This window comes from Podarcis pityusensis, assembly GCF_964106645.2.
Source record: "Podarcis pityusensis genome assembly, chromosome: 13".
In the NCBI taxonomy this organism is placed as follows: Eukaryota; Metazoa; Chordata; class Lepidosauria; order Squamata; family Lacertidae; genus Podarcis; species Podarcis pityusensis.
The window spans coordinates 16,273,420-16,294,803 of NC_138038.1; the positions used below are offsets into that span (position 1 = coordinate 16,273,420).

Here is a 21,384-nt window from a genome sequence, read left to right on the forward strand (position 1 = left end):
GAGATGCTTTTGATTAGTCACCTATGGTATGTGAGGCGTTCTGATATGGCAATGCTCCAGATGTTATTAACCCAAGGCTCTATTGGTATATTAGAGGTTTCCTCCCTTGGGCAATAACTAGTCTAGTTGCTGTGAACAGGAGGGAAATTTATTCTTTAGATTTAAGGGTAGAATTTTGAGTCAAAACTAGTGATAAACAAAGGGAGGGAGGTTTTGGAACTAACAAGGTCTTGTTTTAAAGATTTAAAAGCCTATACTTCCATGTTTACTTTAATGGATATTTTGTGATTTAAAATCTCTGCTGGGATTCTCTCATCAAAGAGTATTTACTTGCCCCAAACCTGGATCCTGGCCTTCAGAGAATTCTCGTTTAATACCTATTCTTCTTTGTCACCAACACAAACCACCTGCGAAACTCAGTCCCTTTCACCATTCTTTTGCCTGTCTTGGTAGGATTCTCAGTAAATTAATGAACAGATGTTTGAGTGGGAAATTTTAGGAGGTCTGATAAATTATTCCACTGGTCAGCATTAATAACAGACCCACTCTTATGTTCTTTTTCATTGGTTAATACAACATGTACTTTTGTTGCCCCGAAGATGGACAGAACGGAACATTACGAGCAGGTTTTCGTGCCATCTGTTTGATGGACCTGATGTGAAGAGCCCTAGTTATTATCTCATCTGTAATTACTACTCTTGTCATTATCCCTTGGATAATGTCTCAATAGATTTCCAGAGAATGCCAGCCAAAGACTAAATATAGGTATAAAAACCCCTTGCTGACAATCTAGGTAAGGGAGAGGGCAGAGGAAGAGGAAGGATTTCTGCTTTTCTCTTTGTCAGGTTGCAACAAAGGATTTTAATCTGTGAATTGGTGTGGTTCCTGTCAGGCAGAATATTGTGAATATTGTACTGAGCGTGGTTCTAGATGGCACTGAGGGTGTGTGATGAGGAAGAATATTTGCCTCAGTATGTTGCTGTTTATTGTGCCCATTCTCTTTCATCTGCCACATATGGTGTGCAAACATACAAGTTGCACCATCCATGATCGGTCCAGAATTCCACATGAATACTACCAAGCTGGTGATCTTATTCTTGGCGGACTTGCTTCTCACCTCCTTACTGCTTCTGACAAAGAAGACTTCAAGGAAAGGCTAACGACCAGTCAACTTCTTAATACCTTGTAAAGACTTCATATGACACGTAATCAGATGTCACAAAAACATCCCCCAGCTCTGCCCAGGCTTACTCAGAAACAAGTTCCACTGATTTCACGGGATTTACTTCCAGGCAGAGGTGGGGGTAGATGGGGAAATTGTTGCAAAGCTGAAGAGTTGGCTTGGAAAGGGGGAGGTGGAGACCCTAAATCTATGCTTTCTTAGGCAGCAACCCTAAGCAGGGGTGTAGGAAGGGGGCAGGGGGGTGGGCTGCCCCGGGTTCCATCACAGAGGACGGTATCAAAAAGGAACAATAACTGACCTACTAGGATGGTTCATAAAAAACTTTTTTTAAAAAAAAAATGCCTGCTCCAAAGGTCTTATCTTACTACACTAGGAATTATATAGCTCTGAAATTTCATGCGTATCAGTTAATATCTTGACCCTCCTCCACGAAAATAACTGTTTCCTTGGCCATTTCCATATGTCGTGAAGGCTGAAATTTCAATTCAGTGGAGCCAAAACACAATCCATCCTGTAGATTTAAGTATCTGTCCACAGTCGCCTCCTTGTTATCAGAGGCCCATAATCCACATTCCTTTGTAAGAAAATATGAAATAACATAAAACTATTTTTGCAGGCCAATTTTCTTTTAAAAAATCAATGTGTGGGAGGGTGGTGACAAGAATTTTTTTGCACCAGGTACCACCTGACCTTCCTATGCCTCTGACCCTAAGTATGCTTTCTGCATGGCCTCTGTTGCTGTCCGGGTGTGACTGTCAAAGTTTGAGGCCTTGTGCTCTTAATGTGGTGTAGGGCTATTTGGTGATGGCTTCTTGGTGAGAGGGGAAGAGAAGAAGGGGGGAAAGAGACAATTGCATCTAATATTTATAGGCAGGGCCTGGTTCAGTTACATTCACTCCAATTGGCCCGGTCAACAAATGAAGGTTCTGATCAGTGAAGAAATGGCAGTTAACTGTCAGCTGTGAGAAGGAACATGTGGCAAAGAGCAGAGAAAGCTGAGGTGAAAGTAAACAGATAAGGCTATTTATCCTCAGTGTGTTGATAATATTTTGAGGTGAGCATCAGAACAAATGAGCTGGTGGAAATTTCAGGTTAGGAAGCAGATTTCTTAAATCAGTTCAACTGTCCAACCAGCCAGAAATACAATTGGAGGGTTAAGTGGCAATTTGTATCTAGCAGTTGTTTAATCAACCTGTGAGTGAATTGGGCAGGAGTGGAGGTTTAGGGAATCTGGTCAGAGGATGGTGTCAGCAACAGCATCACTTGAATCTCGTTCAGGTACATGTAGGACCCCTAAGTAAATATATGTACAGTGGTACCTCAGGTTAAGTACTTAATTCGTTCGGGAATTAACCTTAACCTGAAACTGTTCTTAACCTGAAGCACCACTTTAGCTAATGGGGCCTCCTGCTGCTGCTGCGTCGCCGGAGCACGATTTCTGTTCTCATCCTGACGCAAAGTTCTTAACCTGAGGTACTATTTCTGGGTTAGCGGAGTCTGTAACCTGAAGCGTATGTAACCTAAAGCGTACATAACCCGAGGTACCACTGTATTTCCTTATTAGAGAAGGGGGGGGGATTCAAATCAGTTCACATTTAAATGTGAACCTACCAGATTTCTCATGCTCTTAAAAGATGTTGAAATCAAAAGAGAGCCATCATTTGAAATTCACCCTTCTCCAAATTTTAGTGTACTTCTCCAGCCAAACAATGTATACAAAAATGCGTATCCTGGGGTAAAATGACCCCAAAATGCATGTATTAGTGAAAGTGTTATACAAGTGGAATACAATGCATTCTTTTAACAGAACTTGTTTTGCAGATATTTGTATATTAGGGCACAATTTGCACTGACATGCCGAAGAATCATCATGTGGCCCTTAAAAAATGTATAGCACACATTTGATACAATTGCATACAATGATACAGCATAAAATTCTCTGTGCAGTGTGTTGCCAAAGAACTACCAGCATATCCTGGCCTTGGTGTTTGCTGTCAAGGAGATCAATGAGAACCCCAAGATCTTACCAAATATTACATTGGGATTCCACATCTATGACAGTTACTTCAATGAAAGGATGACCTACGCGGCTACTCTGAACCTCCCATCCACACTTGTACCCAACTACAAGTGTGACACTCAGAAACTTCAGATGGCAGTTATTGGAGGACTTGACTTTGAAACCTCCCTCCTAATGGCAAACATCTTGAGCATCTACAAGATCCCCCAGGTAAGATCTCCCACTGGAGACTTTTCACTCATTCACCATGATCTTTTCTATCCAGAAAGGTTTTGTACAGTAAGAAATAGTTGTGACTGACAAAGGAGAGTGATCCTGCCCTCCACAAAAAGTGTTTCCAGTGTGCCTCACACAATTAAATAATATGTTTAGCATAAAGCTGTCAGATAGCATTCCCCCCATATATAATTTTTAATAAGTTTTATAATTTTATATTCAACACAATAATCAATGCTACAAAAAGGAACATATGGATTCCCATCTCCCCCACCCTTCTCCCATGACTTCCCTCAATTTCTTCTTCTGGTTCTTTAAATATTTCCTTATCCTGCCTGTCTTCTTCTACCTTGATTTTGTAATCTTTTAATTAAATATTGTTATATTCTTATCATTTTGTACCATGTTTTTTCCAGTTACCATATTTTTCGCCCTATAGGACACACTTTTCCCCCTCCAAAAACGAAGGGGAAATGTGGTGTGCGTCCTATGGGGCGAATGCAGGCTTTCGCACCGACCCCTCTCGCTCTCCAGGCTTCAGGAGAGCTCCACCGCCAGCCCCACAAGCTCGGGGGACAGCGGGGAGGCGGAATGCCACCATTCCGCTGTCCCCCGACCTGGTTTGGAGGCTGGCGGTGGGGAGAAGCCCGCTTCTCCCTGCCGCCAGCCCCACAAGCTCGGGGGACAGCAGGGAGGCGCAGCGCGCCCAGGCTTAGCTTCGTGCAGCTCTCCGCAAGCCGTGGGAGCCCGGCGCTGGGCTCCCACGCTTGCGGAGAGCTGCATGTTCTGGGGGTTGGGGTCGGGGGAAGCTCGGGCTTCCCCCGCCCCAGCCCTGTGCCTGGGGGGGAAATAATTTTCCCCCTTTATTTCCCCCCCCCCAAAAAATTAGGTGCGTCCTATGGGCCGGTGCGTCCTATAGGGCGAAAAATACGGTACATCTTACACTTTGCTATTTTCCCATTATTACGTCTTCATTTTTATGCTTGTTTTCCTAGTTGTAAGTGTTTACTCAAACCCTGCTAGTGAGTCCACTTCTTTACAATGTTTCTGTAAATACAACATAAATGGTTCCCAGTCCTTTTTAAAGTGTCTATTCTCCTTGTCTCTTAGTTTCCCAGTTAGCTTCACCATTTCAGCATATTCCATCAGTTTTTGTTGCCATTCTTCTTCCGTTGGTATCTTGTCATCTTTCCATCTTTGGGCTAGTAGCATCCTAGCCACTGCTGTAGCATACATAAATAATTTCTTCCACTCTTTTGGCAAGTCTTGGCCTGTAATGCCTAACAAAAACGCTTCTGGTCTTTTAACAAAGGTTGTCTTAAACATTTTTTTCTTTTCATTATAAATCATTTCCCAATAACTTTTGATTATTTTACAGTTCCACCACATGTGATAAAACGTGCCTTCACCTGTCATATAGTATTGACCCTTCAGCAACATTTAAACATGTTTGCTGTACGTAGGCATTCCGCATCCCCTTTCTTAAGCCTTTTCTCTCTGCTGGGTGTCTGAGCAGTGTGTGCTACATGCCTCCCCTGACTCCTCTAGTTAGTCTGGTGTCTCAAGCGCAGTGGATGATGTGATCCTATTTGTTGCATTGAAGTAAGATTCAGTGGCAGCAGAATGTCTGGTGGAACCTTTCTGCAACCCACTGCGAATTGGGGTGCATACCTGAAAATATTAGAAGGAAACCCAGATTGCAATCCAGAATCTTGTGGTGAGCTTCTGCTCCTGTTTATTCTGGCAAGTCATCACACTACTGGAAGGATTAGTAGAGCACCTGCAGTGAATGTAGAAGGTCAGGCTGTGGCATCTTTGATTAGGTCTCCTACCACTCCACATAATCAGTGGCGAGCTAGATGGATCAATGGTCTGACACAGCAGTAGGCAACTTCCTGTGTTCATCTGAGGCATTTAGCTGTGGGATGCTTTCATTCACAGCAGTAGCAGGAGCAGGAGCAGGAGGGGGTAGCAGTCATAGTAGGGTGGGTGGGAGGGAGAGACAGCACTATGCACTAAGTGCTTGAGCTAGAATTCATCTCAGGATGCTTCCAGGCTGTTACTATGTTTGAATAAGATTCAGTCACATACCAGCAAATTCAGGTTATGCAGTTAAAGGTGATCTGGAGGTTTTGTGAGCAAACCCCCCCCCCCCCCAGTGATGCCAACTTGAAAAAATATGGGGGGGGCATTCAAGACCTCTCCTGCAAAATGACACAGTGCACACACACCATTTGAATGGTAATGCCCATCACCTGTGGGAGGGGAGGGCAGCCCCCTCAAATGTTTTATTGGGGAGTCCAAGGGACCTCAGGCCCAAGGCGTTGGCCCCTATAGTGTGGCATAACATTTGCTTGATGCCGCGTTGTTCAACCACCTCCTGCATTTCTGTGGGTTCAACTAGATGACTCTTGTGTTCCCTTCCAACTCTACAATTCTAGGATTCTTTGAAACTGCCCCACACATTGTGGCCCTTGAGCGGGACTCTGTGGGTTAGGGGTTTGACAAAGGTAGGGAAGGGAAATTAAGACACCATGAAATGAGAAGGTGAAATGCTGTGGTGAAGCTAGGGTGCAGGAAAGTAGCAGTGCAGGAAAACAAGGAGAACAAACTGGAAAGGGAAAGGGAGTAGGTGGGAGAGGAAAGCAGGACTGCACGGAAACAAAGAGAAGGAACTGGAGAAGGAAAAATGGGGTGAGGAGAGGAGAGGGAAAGAGGGTATGCAAGGAGGCAGAGGCTGACAAGCACTCCATGCAGAAAAGATCTGCCACCCTCCCAGTTTTCCAGTGCCTTCTTTCCTGGAGCAACTGTCTCAACTCACCTTATAATTAGTCAGGAAACGCATGCCCAATCAATTTATGGTTTATGCCCCTTTATTTCCTTTTAGCTCACTTATGGCTCTTTTGCCCCAGAGGATGCTGGTCAAAGCCAATCTACCTCTTTCTACAAGATGGTGCCCAATGAAGCCCATCAATACACTGGGATCGTTGAGTTACTGCTGCACTTTGGTTGGACGTGGGTTGGGCTGCTCGCTGTGGATAATGACAGTGGAGAGAGATTTATTGAGACCCTGAAACCTCTGCTCTCCCAGAAAGGCATTTGCTTGGCCTTCTCAAAGAAAACCCCAAAAATCACATATTTGACAGAGTATTATGATCTGCAGTCCTACTCAATCCAAATTTATCAAGCTATGATGGAAAGTAAAGCCAAAGTTGTTGTTTTCTATGGAGAAACAATCTCTATGACTGACTTGAAAGAAATGGTAACACTCGGTGAATTGGAAAATGTGACCAAGACATCTGTGGGCAAGGTGTGGATACTGACAGCACAGGTGGATTTCACAGCACTGACCTATCAAATGAACTGGGATATGCAAGTCTTCCATGGTTCCCTCTCCTTTGCGGTTCATTCAAATATGGTGCAAGGATTCAAAGCCTTTCTTGAGGTCCAAAATCCTTTTGAGGCAAATGGAAATGGCTTTGTCAAGCAGTTTTGGGAACAAGCATTTCTCTGTTTATTTCCAAACTCCAATACAGAGGAGCAGGCCAGTGGAACCTGCACTGGAGAGGAGAAACTGGAAGATCTCCCTTCCTCTGGCTTTGAGATGAGCATAACGGGCCACAGCTATAGTCTCTATAATGCTGTCTATGCCACAGCACATGCTCTACATGCCATGTTCTTGTCCAGGACCAAATACAGGGCAGCGGTGGAAGGAAGGATGCAGGAGCTTCAGAAATTCCAGCCTTGGCAGGTAATTCCTTTCATGATATATATTTTATTTGACATGGGCAATGATGTGTAAATCAGCATTCTAAAAATGTTTGAGCACTTTGTGTAGGATCAGATTCTCCCCTTGTTTGCAGAGAAGTTACTCATGAAGGAGTAGCACAGTGTAGGATCAGAGCGTCCCGCTTACAGTTGTTAAGCAGGAGGATCCAATCCTGCAGGGCGCTGTGTTTTCGTGAGCAGCTGTCTTTGCAGAGAAATTGTTAGTGCAGGGTGATCCAATCTCGCACTGTTCTGCTCCGTCACAAGCAGCCTCTCTGCATATAAGTTAATCAGAAGATCCGATCCTACACTGAAAGGCAGGCCCACGCAGAGAGTGGAGCAGCTGGGTACACTTGCCCTGTTCATCAAACAGCTAAGCTGGTCGCGGGACCCTGCCAGGGCTTGCTGAACTTACACTATCATGCCAAGAACACCGTGTGCATCCCAGCTGCCCCATGCCTCAGACAAGCTCTACATGGGCCTCCTGATCAGAAAAGGGGAGAGTTGGCAAGGCATGTTCTGCAACTGAGGAAAAATCTAGGGAAGAGCAAGCACAGCACCCACAGAGGTTGTCCCTGACCAGCAAAAAACAAACAAGTAATGAAGAGGACTTAGTGAATTTCTTTAAAGCTGTTTTTTGTATCTTAGTTGAGATCATTAAGGAATGTCGTTCTTGTTGGAAATCCCAGGAAGCCAAGACCCAAGTTTTGGGTAAGGAAACCATAGAGATTTAACATGAGAAAACATGCACCGATCAAAGCACAGAAATATAGGCTGTGAAACTTTCAGATGTGCTCTTTCCAGTGAATCCCACTGAAGGTTATAATATAGTTTACTTACAAAATTCTTCAAAGGTAACATTCATGTGCTTTTCCATATAGCAGTCAGAAAAAATCTGCACAGGCAGTAAAACATAACTTGATTACAAAATGGTAATAGTTCCTAAACAATTGGTATAGAAAACACTAGTTTCATATTCCATTCTTGTCTCAAACAAGAGAGGCAGATTAAATCCATGTGACTGGAGGGAGCAGAGAATTCACACTTAGGCTGAGTAGAAAACAGGATTTGTTGCCCATTTCTTCCCAAAGTGAGGGAGCCTGGCAGGACAGCTTACTCCATGGTATTAACCCCTTCATGCTGAGTATATGAGGCTGGTTGCCCTCTTGCAACAGCGGCAGATATCCAAGCAGTGTGTCCTAAAAGTCATGGATTTTTTCCCCTCATTTCTTTTTGTTCCAGAAAGCATTGAGATTTTCTCCATAGGAAACAATAGAAATCGTCAGCGCACTAGGCAAATTCTCCGCTTACTAACCATTTATCAGGGATAGCTTACTTTTGCATAGCAGTATCTATGTGTACTGACAGTCTGGAGACATCCTGAGTGCCAGTAAGGAAAGACATATACATTACTTCATGGTTACTACTTTTTCTTCCAATGCAGCTCCATCCCTTCCTTAGGAGTGTCTCCTTTAACAACTCTGCTGGGGAAACAGTATCTTTTGGTGAGAACAGGGAATTAGAAGCTGGCTTTGATATTACCAACATGGTCACTTTTCCAAATAACTCCTTCGTGAGGGTCAAGGTTGGAAGGGTGGATGTGGAATCTGCCCCAGGCCAGCAAATCTCCATTGATGACAACAGAATGGTGTGGCACAGAAGCTTTCACCAGGTGGGGCATAACTCCTACACCCATGAGATACAGGAAAACAGAGCGTTGTTGCATTTAGAGATCATCAGTTCAGCTCATCCCTGGCTTTCAGCCTGATTCAAAACATTTCCCTTTGCAATACCTAAGAAAGTAAGATGAACTTGTGGGGTCAGGCCAATGGCCCATCTTGTCCAGCATAACACCAGCGGCCAGCCTTGGCCAACATCTGGATATGGCATAAACATGGCTGTTGGGCTGGGGCTTTCTCTATCCCAGGGTTTTTACATGAGCCTTTTGTCAAGAATAAGGTGTTTGTTGCTCAGGTGGGAAGGAAGCAGGGGCCATGTAGGTTTGTGGGTAGCTGCCCTGTGTCACCAACCATAGAATGAGGAAAGGGGCTTCTTAGATTGTGGAAAACTCAAAACAATAAATAAGGGCAAAGGAATAAATAAAATCAGCTGTCCCCCAAGAAGACTCGCTTGGCACCTTCTCTACATATCTTTAGGTACCATGTAAAAACATTCCTATTCTCTCAGGTGGTTATTGTATTGAACTATGTGTGGCCAGGGGACTCGGGTGGCGCTGTGGGTTAAACCACTGAGCCTAGGACTTGCCGATCAGAAGGTCGGCGGTTCGAATTCCTGCAACGGGGTGAGCTCCTGTTGTTCAGTCCCTGCTCCTGCCAACCTAGCAGTTCGAAAGCACGTCAAAGTACAAGTAGATAAATAGGTACCGCTCCGGCGTTTCCATGGGCTGCTCTGGTTCACCAGAAGTGGCTTAGTCATGCCAGCCACATGACCCGGAAGCTGTACGCTGGCTCCCTCGGCCAATAAAGCGAGATGAGCGCCACAACCCCAGAGTCAGTCACAACTGGACCTAATGGTCAGGGGTCTCTTTACCTATGTATGGCCAACCAGATGCCTGCTGGTAACCCACAAGCTGAACATGAATGAACACAAGACCACTCTTACACTTGTAGATCATCCTTGGCACTGCACCTCAGTCCTCTCCAAGAACCATGAGTTTTTACATGTCCTATGACTGGAGAATTGGGGGTGGAGCATGTATTACATTATGTATGGAGATAATGGGGGCAGAGCTGGTGAGGATGAGCCCCCAATCCACTTCCCACCTTGAGCCCTCATGCATTCCTTCTGAATGCCGAAAGGGGGCTCTTCATGATTTTAAAAAATAATGCCAAGAGCAGAATAAGTAACTTAGTGTCTTCCTGCTTCTAGCTGCAAGGAATAGGAAGCCAAAAGTGCTGCTAATTTCTGTGTGCTAAACTGTTTATGTGTTTCATTAAATGGGCAGTTTCCACCCCTTTCTGTGTGTAACCCAAATTGCCCTCCTGGTACCAGCAAGAAGAAAAAGGAGGGGGAGCCATTCTGCTGCTATGATTGTGTTCCTTGTCCTCAAGGCAAGATTTCATCTCAGAAGGGTAAGAGACACAAGATAAATACTTTTCAAACATAAGTTATATTAGAAGTTGTGGAGAAAATTAATTAATTAAATAATTAGTATTAGGTACATTTTTGTATTTATTGTTTGTTTGGAGAATATATCACAAAATTTTAGAGAATTACACATTTTGCAGGGTAACTATACAGTGGTACCTCGGGTTAAGTACTTAATTCGTTCCAGAGTCCGTACTTAACCTGAAACTGTTCTGAACCTGAAGCACCACTTTAGCTAATGGGGCCTCCTGCTGCTGCCGCGCTGCCGGAGCACGATTTCTGTTCTCATCCTGAAGCAAAGTTCTTAACTCAAGGTACTATTTTGGGGTTAGCAGAGACTGTAACCTGAAGCGTATGTAACCTGAAGTGTATGTAACCCGAGGTACCACTGTACTGTACTTTGGTTCATGTGTTGGTTCAAGAAGTGCAATTTAGATAACTTTCCCATTCAAATAGCAACAAAATCAAATTTCTCCTCCATCCCTCTTTATAGACAGCCCCCATAATGGACACTGTCCTAAAAGGAAAATGTTTGTTACACATTACTTAAGTTCTTCCCGTCGAAAGGTTCTTTCTGGTGTTTAGTCAGAATCTCATTTCTTGTAATGTGAAAAAAGGAGATATCTGTGATATTTCTAATTTAACCTTAAGAGTACCATACTAGCAGCTTAGTAGTCACTCTCCAACACATCTGAAATAATAATACATTACTTTCTTTCCAGACATGGTTGACTGTGTTGCATGCCCAAAGGACCACTATCCACGCAGAGACCAATCACAATGCATTCCAAAGACCATCAGCTTCCTGTCTTTTAAAGAGCCTCTGGGCATGAGCTTAGCATTGTTAGCTCTTTCTCTCTCTCTCCTCACAGTGGTGGTCCTAGTCATCTTCATTAAACATCAGGACACACCACTTGTCAGAGCAAACAATCGGGACCTCACCTACACTCTCCTCACTTTCCTCCTGCTCTGCTTCCTCTGCCCATTGATCTTCCTTTGCCCTCCAGAAAGAGTGAGCTGCCTGCTCCGACAAATGGCTTTTGGCCTTGTTTTCACAGTGACCGTTTCTTGTGTTCTGGCCAAAACGATCACGGTAGTTCTGGCCTTTGTGGCCACCAAACCAGGATCCCGAATGAGGAAGTGGGTGGGGAAAAGACTGGCAAGCTCCATTGTGATTTCTTGTTCCCTTATTCAAGCTGGCATTTGCACTGTGTGGTTAGGAACCTCTCCCCCATTCCCTGATTCTGACATGCAGTCTGTGATGAGGGAAATCATTCTAGGCTGCAACGAAGGGTCAGTTGCCCTCTTTTACTGTGTCCTGGGCTACATGGGCTTTTTGGCCATTATCAGCTTTGTTGTGGCCTTTTTTGCCAGGAAACTGCCTGACAGCTTTAATGAAGCCAAATTCATCACCTTCTGCATGTTGTTGTTTTGTAGTGTTTGGATCTCCTTTGTTCCGGTCTACCTGAGCACCAAGGGGAAATACATGGTAGCTGTGGAGATCTTCTCCATCTTGGCCTCCAGTGCTGGTTTATTGGGTTCCATCTTTTCCCCCAAATGCTACATCATTGTGTTGAGACCTGATCTGAATAGCAGGGAACAGTTAATAAAGAGGAAATAGCTAATTAGCATATCCTCTCTGTTTTTTGTTCTATGATAATATGGGCACCTACATCATATAATTACCTTGCATTTTATGACAGGTATCCTTTGGAAATCTCTATTTTAAAATTTGTCTTTGTGTCCTTTGTTACATCTGAACCAAGAAACTCTTTTGGATATAGTTTTTGTTTTGGACTTTGAGTGGGACATATAGCTTGAGTTACTGGATTCTCCTTTCATTACATTGTATAATGAGAAGAACATCCATATATTTATATATAATGATGGAAGAAAAACGCCCAAAATAATAATTTGTCTTCAAAAATCGCCAACAGAAGAAAATGCCTGCTCGCTTTGAGAAGGGGTAGAAGGAGCGGTTATCCTCCATGAACTTAGAATAACAAAATGAACACTAGACGATAAGAATTTCTAGTTTGTTTGTATAGAAACAGAAGGATTGCTTGATCAAGCTATAAGGCCCAAGTTTAGAAGCTTGGAGCATCCAGCTCAGACATACTTTCTTGCTGGGGGGAAAATAACGAGTTTTTTAACCCTTCCTTTCCTGGAACAGGCAATCTTGCCCTGTTTCTGAGACATTTATCTACAGAATACTTTCATTCCCAGCAGTAGCTGGAGGAGGCAGCAGCTGTAGTGGGAGGGGGAAAGAAAGCATCATGCCTCAAGTGCTTGTTCTAGAATCAAGGTGACCTCTGTAAATCTCAGGATTCTCCTGGACTGTCAGTATTTTTGAGCTGAATACGATCACATATCAGCAAATTCAGGTTCTGCAGTTAAAGCTGACTTGGAAAGTGTGGGATAATGTGTGCAACACCCTCTAACCACCTGACAAATGAATCAGAATGAATACTAAATGAACAGCTGGCATTGTCTAACCACCCCACAAACTTTGTAGAAACCAATTCGAGTGAATATTCAAATAGACTATCTGGAGATGCCCTCAAAGCAATATTCGGCTGCTGACTTCTCATTCTTTTGTACTGTTAACAAAAATACCTAGTAAACAGTGAATTGTGTACATTTTATGCAGTGAAATTGTTCGCTATTTGTAACGGTTAATGCACCATGGGCATAATCTAGGAAGAGTTAGTCTTGGCTAAAGCTCATTTAAAGTTATGGAGTATGACCTGGGCTACAATTCTGAGACTGCTTTCTTGGCAATAAGTTGCACTGAAAGAACTTTTGAATAAATAAGTTTTCAGCTGAGCTGCTGCTTTTATTAATAGCCAGTCTTATTGATTTCTGGTATGTGTGCTTACCTAAAATTCAGTGGATAACAACATTGGTCTTTTTACCAGGCTTGTTTTTATAAGATGGGACGGGATGCATCTGAATGAACAGTTTGGAAAAAGAGCATTTTGAACATGAGTGAAATTCAGCTCCATTTTATTAGGAAATACAATACCACCACACTTTATTTGAAAAAATGTCAAACAATAAGATTGGTAAATAAAAATTAGAATTATATTCCATGACCTGCTTTGGATACTGAATACACCTGGGCAATTGTAAAGTTTCATCTTGATACCTCAAGGATGTTAATTTATCATTTTCTGGCTGTTTGCTATTTAATTTTCATTTATTACATTTATATATCGCCTCCCCAATGAATTCTCTGTATGATTTACATAGATACAGTCCTCCAGGCAGTCTACATATCTCCAACACTGAGGTTCTATCAGAAACATGAATAGTGCAATTTGCAACACGATCCTTCATTTTGGCAGGAAAAACCAGAAAATTATTTTGGGGTGGGTGGGTGGAAATACCTGGATATTCTCATACAAACCATAGGATGAACACTGCAGTTTAATTATGTGCCAATATGGTGTAATGGACAGACTATTGGATTTGGAGCAGGGAATTCTGTGTTAAAATCACTGCTTTTTTTAAAAAAAAAGAATGCAGAGGGAAAACAAAGGCCACAACCAATGTAATGAAATAGGTGGCATATATTGCTTGGATATTTTGATCTTTCAGCCATCATTTGGCAAGAGAGCTGTGTCTCCAAGTGAAGCTCACAGCTGTTCGTTCTATTTCCAGAACCTTTGCTCAGCCATGAAGCTTAAAGGATGGTTTTAGACAGGTCACAGAGCACAAATGAGCGAAACCTTTCTGCTATGGTGGTTCAAGCTTTGCTTCCCCTTGCCTTCACTCCTCACAGGGCACACACAACTGTTCCCAAATTTAAATCTTTCTTTGGTGCTTTAATTTTTTTCAAAGTTCAACATTTTTGTACTTTTTTTTTTTACTGTCGAAAAATTGTTCCAAAAGGTGTGGGTGGTGGCAAGAGCTGCTTTTGTGACAGACACAATCTGCACTGTGCAATCCAGTTTCTGCTGAAAACCAGAATATCTATCTGGTGGCAGGTGGGGGTGGGGAGTATGACAGAGGCGCTCAAATTGTAGTATGCATATTTCCATATTGGAGTTTACTTTTAAATTATGGTCTGTACACACCTTCATTCTCGCTGAAGCTTGGCTCACAGAATTCTCAGGAGAGGGAGGCTAAAATGGGATAGATCCAGGAATGTCACTATGAGCTCATTGTAGGGAATGAAGAAATGCAGATCTGATCAGAGCAGGAAAAGGATCGCTCGATCACTTGGCCTTTTTCATATGAACGAGTCTGCCACTGCTCATATGAAAGAGCTACTGTGGGACAATTTTCTTTATTGTTGCATTATTTGTGACATTGTTTAATAATCACATAGAGGTAGAAGAGGCAAATTAAAGGGGGATGGATGAGACAGATCACAAAAGCATGTAAGCAAAGGGAAGGGAAGCTAGATCAACAGGAAGAAAACAGAAGAGTAAAAACAAGATGTGAAATAGTGAGATTGTAAAGCCAATTCACACATTCCTGGCATGGCCGCTTGAAGTGTGTTGCGCTCAGTATCTCCCTGCTTGTGGGGAGTAAGTAGTTCACGCACAGTCCACAAACTAAACCCAGCAACCACATTTACATTGCTGGGCTAAGGCACTGAAAACAAAACCCCATAGTCTTTGCGGCCTGTGCAGTAATTTCAAGCAGGTTTCCAGTAGCTGACACACACCTGAGTCAATTGGCCCAGAGAATGGGAGAGTGTGTGACAGAGAGAGAGAGAGAGAGAGAGAGAGAGAGAGAGAGAAAGAAAGAAAGAAAGAAAGAAAGAAAGAAGACTGTGTGAGGTTGTGCACATGCCAGGACTGAGAAATTGAAGAAACAGACAATAGGCAATCCTGACACAGGGGTTAAAAACAACAGAAAAATATGGACTCCACAAAGAGACAACTGAGCAACTGAAAAGAATGGCCAGGAAGGAAGAGTCAGCAAGAAATAAAAGAACAGAGATAAGCATGTGCGGTTGAAGTGAGAGTTGACAAGCATGCATAAAGGGAGAAGAAAGGAGTGCATGAGAGAAAGGAAGTCAGCACCAAAGTAAAAAGTGTGGGAGAGCAAGAAATGGAGTGACCCAAAGTTTCTCATTTCAATGAACTGGTCCTTACTCCAGAATATAAGATAACCACAAAAGTACTCACAAAAAAACAAAACAGCTTTACAGAACCTTAAAAGATTAACAGATTTGGCAACAGCTAGACCTTCATCAGATGCATGAAGGCACAAGTTTGTCCTTGCTCACGGATAGCCTCCCAATCTAACGTGGCTATTCAGCAACAGGATATTTGCCAAACGCATAAATCTAGGTCCTGCCACAAACTCAGTTGCTGGCTTTGCTCCCAAATCCACCCAGGCAACATTATAAAGCTGCCAGTCCATGGGATGCTATTAGATTCCCTTTTTGTTGGTCCTGTTAAACAGACCAACATGGATACATACTCACAGAAATAGGCACGTTTTCCTCATGTTCCTACACTGTACTGCGCCTTTGCTAACGGCTTGAGGAAGCATCACAAGTCAAGCTGGATGGAAAGCAGGGATGGAAACAAACTGAATTTGTGGGTGTACAGTCCTACAGTAGGGAAGGAAGGAAGAGAAGCTCAGCAGAAAACAAGGGTAATGGGCAGCAGGCAGAAATGAAAGCAGCCAAAGAGGAGGCAGTCAAGCAAAAAGCAAGCAAATAAAACAGCAGTTAAAAGCAGCAAGAAGGTAAGCAAGGAGAAATAGCATAGGATAGAAAACAGGATGGGATGCAGGAATTAGAGGCAGGGTGATGGGGGAACAGATGAGCAAAGGAAACTATGTGCTGGTCTCCAACTGGTGGGTTAGGATTCACAGCTGGGTACCACCTCAGTCTAACGATGGGTTCTACCAGTGGCACACTCACAATTTTTGCTTTGCTTAAAAGGGGTTGTTGCCTTTTAAGAGGGGAGTGAGAGGTTGAGAAAAGCAGAAGGAGACAGCAAAAAATAAAGGGGTGAACAAGAGGAGAGAAGGGGAAAGACCGCAAGATCGGCAGGAAGAAATGTGAAAGTGGGTCCCATGTTGCAGCTCAGAGCCAAGTACCCACTCTGGAAAATTTGGTTGAAACAGAGGATGAGCAGAGTCACAAGTAAGAGCACCAACAGCCTAGGCAAGTTAAGCAGAAAACAGCAAGGTACATGTCAGCCCCTCTCATATTTTGGCATCAGGTGTGAATGCTGTTAATGTGGGAGAAGAATTCAGAAGAAATAAAAGAGACATATCGGTCAGTGCTAGTTTTAAGGTGGTGAATGCAACAGGTTTAAAGCTGAAAGTGATTTTTAGCATCATGTGTGGAATGCTCACCCCTAGGAGGCTTGCTGGGCACCTTCCTTTAGGCACCAAACAAAACTATTCCTCTTCTCATAATTAGCCTTTGGCTAATTAAACAATCTATGGTCTCTAAAAGTGTGTGGGGGGGGTATTGTTTTCGTTGGTTGCCATGTATTTTTGTGTTTTTATGTTGTTAACCGCCCTGTGATTCTTGGATGAAGGGTGGTATAGAAATTTAATAAATAAATAAATCGATGTGTGAAGACAGCTTGGGTAAAGGATCAGTTGCTGAGCAAGCAAGATCTGGAAGCAAAGTGAAGGTGAGGAAAAGGCAGGCAAAGGAGAGAAAGAGGTGTTGCATAGAGAGGATTATTCTGTAGAACAATAGTAGCAACGTTCCCTTTACTGCTACCCTGGCATGAGTCCTGATTGAGCACCAGGCAATTGATAACTGCTCAAACCATGGACAGCCGGCAATAGCTGGTTCATTGCTGAAGGACCTGGAGAGAGCCTGAACAGGTCATTTTCTCAACTAATTTCATCCCTAGTGATGCATTTAAAAAGCAAGTGATTGAAAGAGAGGCAAGCAACTTGAAAAAGAAAGAGAAAGAGAGAGAGAGGAAGGAAGAGAGGAAGGAAAGAAGGAAGGAAGGAGTAGTGAGTAAGCAAGCAAGATACTGTGCAAAGAAACAAAGTGAGTATGAAAAATTGCAAATGTAAGTAATTGCATATACAGTGGTACCTTGGTACTTGAACGACTTGGCTCCCGAACAAATTGACTCCCAAACGCCGCAAACCCAGAAGTGTTCCGGTTTGTGAACGTTTTTTGGAAGTCGAACATCTGATGTGGCTTCTGCAGGAAGCTCCTGCAGCCAATCGGAAGCCACACCTTGGTTTCCGAATGGTTTCGGGAGTCGAACAGATTCCCGGAATGGATTAAGTTCAAGAACCAAGGTACCACGGTACAAGTAAGAGGTAACTAATTCAAGAGGGAAAGAGTGAGCGAAACATGAAATGTGATGGGAAAGTGACACAAAGGAACGTGTGAAGCAACAGTAGGCCATATAAGCAGCAAAAGGAAGATCAAGCGGTCAAAAGTAAGATAAAGATCAGTGGCAGAGCAGAAGATTTGGGCAAAAGAAAAAGACTGTGGGAGAGCAAAGGAGGCAAAGGATTAGAGGATATCATGGTTGCTTCCAGATGACCTGTTTCCTGAGCATTCATCCTGTTTGGTTTGCATGGAGGTTAGGTGACTTTGCATCTGGTACACTTTTCTTACTGTAATATAGCACAATATTTTTGGAGAAGCTGGTTTATCGCACAAGGGCTCCAAATCCATTTTAATTGTGCAACCTGAATTTGCTGGAGTTTGAATCCCACCCCAAAATAGGGACAGTCTGGAATTGCCCAGTAAGAAACCATGCGAATAGACACAGTAAGGATGAACTGAGTGAGATGTAAGGCCTTCAGTTATCGATTTAAAGAAGGATCTTAACACCCAAGTGGCACTTCTCAGAATCGACTATATTTCCCTTTCCCCATATAAGGTAGTCTTGCTATGGTGGGACTATTTGACAGCATTTTTGTGGCCCTTTGCAATCTTGCTTATTTGAAACTCTTACTGGCTACAACTCATTTAAGCATCCATCAGCCTTTTTCGGGAGAGAACCAGCCTTTCTGATGCATTGCATGAAGTGTTCCTAGGTTAAGGCTTTATGGTTGCATACAGACTGTAGACGCCCCTGCATTTGAGCTTGCTTGAAATTAGGTCTGTGTGCTGCCTTTAACACTAAATCTAAGTGTCTAAAGGGCTCCTTTCTTCTGCCCATTCACCTCCCATTTCTTTGCTCGCTACCCTGAAATCATCTGGAAGAGGCAGAGAAAGCAAAAGTCAAGAGTGATAGGTGAGAAAGCAGAATGCAAGCGAGAGAGAGAGAGAGGAGGAGAGGCAACCTAAGAAAGCAATCAAGCTCCAAATCAGGCACCTGCATATTTAACACACACTCACCAGTTTGGCCATAAAGTGGAAGGTGGTAGAGAAGACAAGTCTAGTTATTGTCCCCACTTTCCATTTATGGACAAAAGTAGGCAACTCTCCCTTCACCTTTATAGCCAAATTGCTAAGCATGTGTTTGGCAACAGAGATGCAGGCCTGGCTCAGCTCCAAGTGAGCAATCAGAAAGCATGAGAGTAAAGAAAGGAAATGGAGAGCAGGTATGAAACACGCAAAGGGATGGTGAGTGCATGAGATACATGGAGATGGCAAAGCAAAGGGAGCTGGAGAGCAAAAGAAGACAGAGACCAAGCCAAGGTAAGAGTGAAGCTAGAAAGAAGAGGGGGAGAGAGAGGGGAAGAGAGAGAGAAGGAAGGAAGGAAGGAAGGAAGGAAGGAAGGAAGGAAGGAAGGAAGGAAGGGGGGAGAGAGGGGGGAAAGAAGGAAGGAAGGAAGGGAGAGAGAGAGAGAGAGAGGAGAGAGAGAAGGAAGGAAGAAGGAAGGAAGGAAGGAAGGAAGGAAAGGGAGAGAGGGAGAGAGAGAGAGAGAGAGAGAGAGAGAGAGAGAGAGAGAGAGAAAGAACCAGGCAACTGGTTCTCAACATGACCCAAAGACCCATGTGGAACCCTTGCTGAAGCTAAGCAGGTGTGGGTTTGGTCAGCGCTTGGACTGCAGACCTCCCACATGTCCTGTCTTGAATTCTATGATGAAAAGGGGGTAGAATACTAATAAAGAAAAGTGAGGAGCAAAAGGAAACATGGCACTATACAATACCAGTATCTCTACCCTCCACCCAAGAAGGGCTAAATGCAGCTCGGGGAGTCTACTTACATGAGAGTGATAGGGAGAGTGTGTTAAAACATTCTCTCCCCCCTCCCCCAGTGCATCTGCTCTGATCAAAATCAGAGCTGAGGGTTGGCACTTTTAGTGGTTTTTTTGGTTTTGTTAATAAGCAAATCAGGAGATCCTCTCAAAAGTTGCTTCCAGATTGGTTTATGATGAGGTAGGTTCTGCTCATGTATGCAAGCTTTTTTGCGGGGACCGGATGCTGTCATTGGGACCAGAATGTCAGCCTTTATTGTTTTCCCCATATAATCTGGATTTGCCCTTTCCTGGGGAAAATCTGGTTTTGGGTCGTTGTTGTTGTTGTTTTAAAAAACCCACCACTATTGTCCACTCTATGTGAATACACTGCTTGAACTATTAAGCTCCTACCAGGAAGCACCCAGAGAGGGCAAGTACAGAAGATGAAAAAGATTAGACAAGAAAGGTGAGGAGTGGCAGAAAGACACACAGAGAGAGGAAGAGAGAGAGAGAGAAAGAAAGAAAGAAAGGATGCAAAGCAGCACAAATGTAGAGACTGTAGAGAAGGAGGTAGAGAAGAAGGCTAGAGAGCAAAGTCAATGAGAGAGCAAGATACATGCTAATGTTAGATTCCCATGTTCATTTTTGTTTCAGCATAGCCGCTCACTGCAAGGTGACTTCTGCCATCACTTTCAGTCGGCGGCCCTTTCTTCTGAATTGCAGGAAACGAGAAGAGCCCATTCCTGCCATTCACCAGGACCAGGAGAGTTTTTGACGACAAGAGGAGCAACCAATGATGCCTGTAGGAGGGGAGCAGGCTAGGGTCTCATCCTTTCATGTGATGGCTTGCAGGTATCACGTGACAATGAACTATGAGAAATCCTCAGCTGATACAATAGAGGAAGAGAGTTGGAATAAAGCGACAGAAGAAATGAGAATCACCAAGCAAGGGCGAGAAGGCAAAGACACAAAAGCAGTGGGAAAGAAAGCAAAGGCGATGTCAGCCAAAGCAGAGAGAGCAACAGAGAGGCAGAGAGAGAGAGACAGACAGACAGAGAGAGAGAGAGAGAGAGAGAGAGCGAGAGAGAGAGAGAGAGAGAGAGAGAGAGAGAGAGAGAATCAATGCAGGGGGCAGAGAAGGGAAGTCAAGAGCAAATGAAATGCCAAGATGCTGAAGGTCAAATCAGAAGCAATGCACAGTTATGTGTCTCTTTCCAAGTGGCACAGCCAGCTAATTTTAGATGCTGGACTTCCAGGTCTTACAGGTGTTGGGGAGGGAGGAAGCCTTAATTTCTCTTCCCTCTCCCCCCCCCCATGCCATGCTTTGTAACTTCTGTACTCCTACATTCCCGATAAATTAGAAGAAGAACAACAAAAAGTTTGCCCACTCTAGTTTTTTAAAGTAAAAATATACTCTTGAGAACGTGCAGTTTCACATTTTTAACTGACTTAAATCTTAGCAACATCATCACTAAACAAACAAATAAATAAATGGCATTTGCTTCTACTGCTAAATATTTGGGAATGGGCACAATTTTGCTGTAGAAAAGGATAATACTGTATTTACTCAAATGTAATGCACACTTTTTTTGACTAAATAATGTCGCAAAAAAGATCCACTTGTCGCATACAAAACAGCCCTGGTTGCTAAAGCCGCCCAAAGTATTTGTGCTAGCTGTATAAAAGACAATGCTGTAGACTGTGCAGGCGATTCATTAATACTGACTTATTGTAAGTGGATGTATACCTCTGGATTTCTTTTAACAGCTTTTAATGGACTTGCTGGATCTGTAATTGAATTTGTAATGGCTTTTAGCCAAACACAATAAATGATTGATTGATTGATTGATTGATTGATTGATTGATTGAATCAGGGTGCACATTAGATTTGATGGCGCATTTACATTCGCCAGCAAATACATTTTGGGGTGTCAAGGTTTTGAAAATTAAGGCACGCATTAGATTCGATGGCACATTAGATTCGCGTAAATACGGTATA

The 21,384-nt window shown here is 43.3% G+C and overlaps 1 protein-coding gene across 1 annotated transcript; it reads left to right on the plus strand.

The window, feature by feature from the left end:
• The first annotated feature begins 929 nt into the window (after positions 1-929).
• LOC308460600 (vomeronasal type-2 receptor 26-like) lies at positions 930-15,993 on the plus strand. The gene is made up of 6 exons (XM_080977186.1): positions 930-1,185; positions 3,131-3,413; positions 6,307-7,170; positions 8,632-8,859; positions 10,153-10,279; positions 11,018-15,993. Exons 1-6 carry the CDS (start codon positions 950-952, stop codon positions 11,914-11,916), a joined length of 2,637 nt encoding a protein of 878 aa, XP_080833312.1. The 5' UTR covers positions 930-949; the 3' UTR covers positions 11,917-15,993.
• Positions 15,994-21,384: the final 5,391 nt, after the last annotated feature.

What these genes read in the sequence shown, in the direction of transcription:
- LOC308460600 (XM_080977186.1), top strand. Translation starts at nt 950, where the DNA reads ATGAGGAAGAATATTTGCCTCAGTATGTTGCTGTTTATTGTGCCCATT. An exon ending in AGTCAACTTCTTAATACCTT is followed by an intron (nt 1,186 to 3,130) that starts GTAAAGACTTCA and finishes TTCTCTGTGCAG; the next exon opens with TGTGTTGCCAAAGAACTACC. An exon ending in AGAAATTCCAGCCTTGGCAG is followed by an intron (nt 7,171 to 8,631) that starts GTAATTCCTTTC and finishes CTTCCAATGCAG; the next exon opens with CTCCATCCCTTCCTTAGGAG.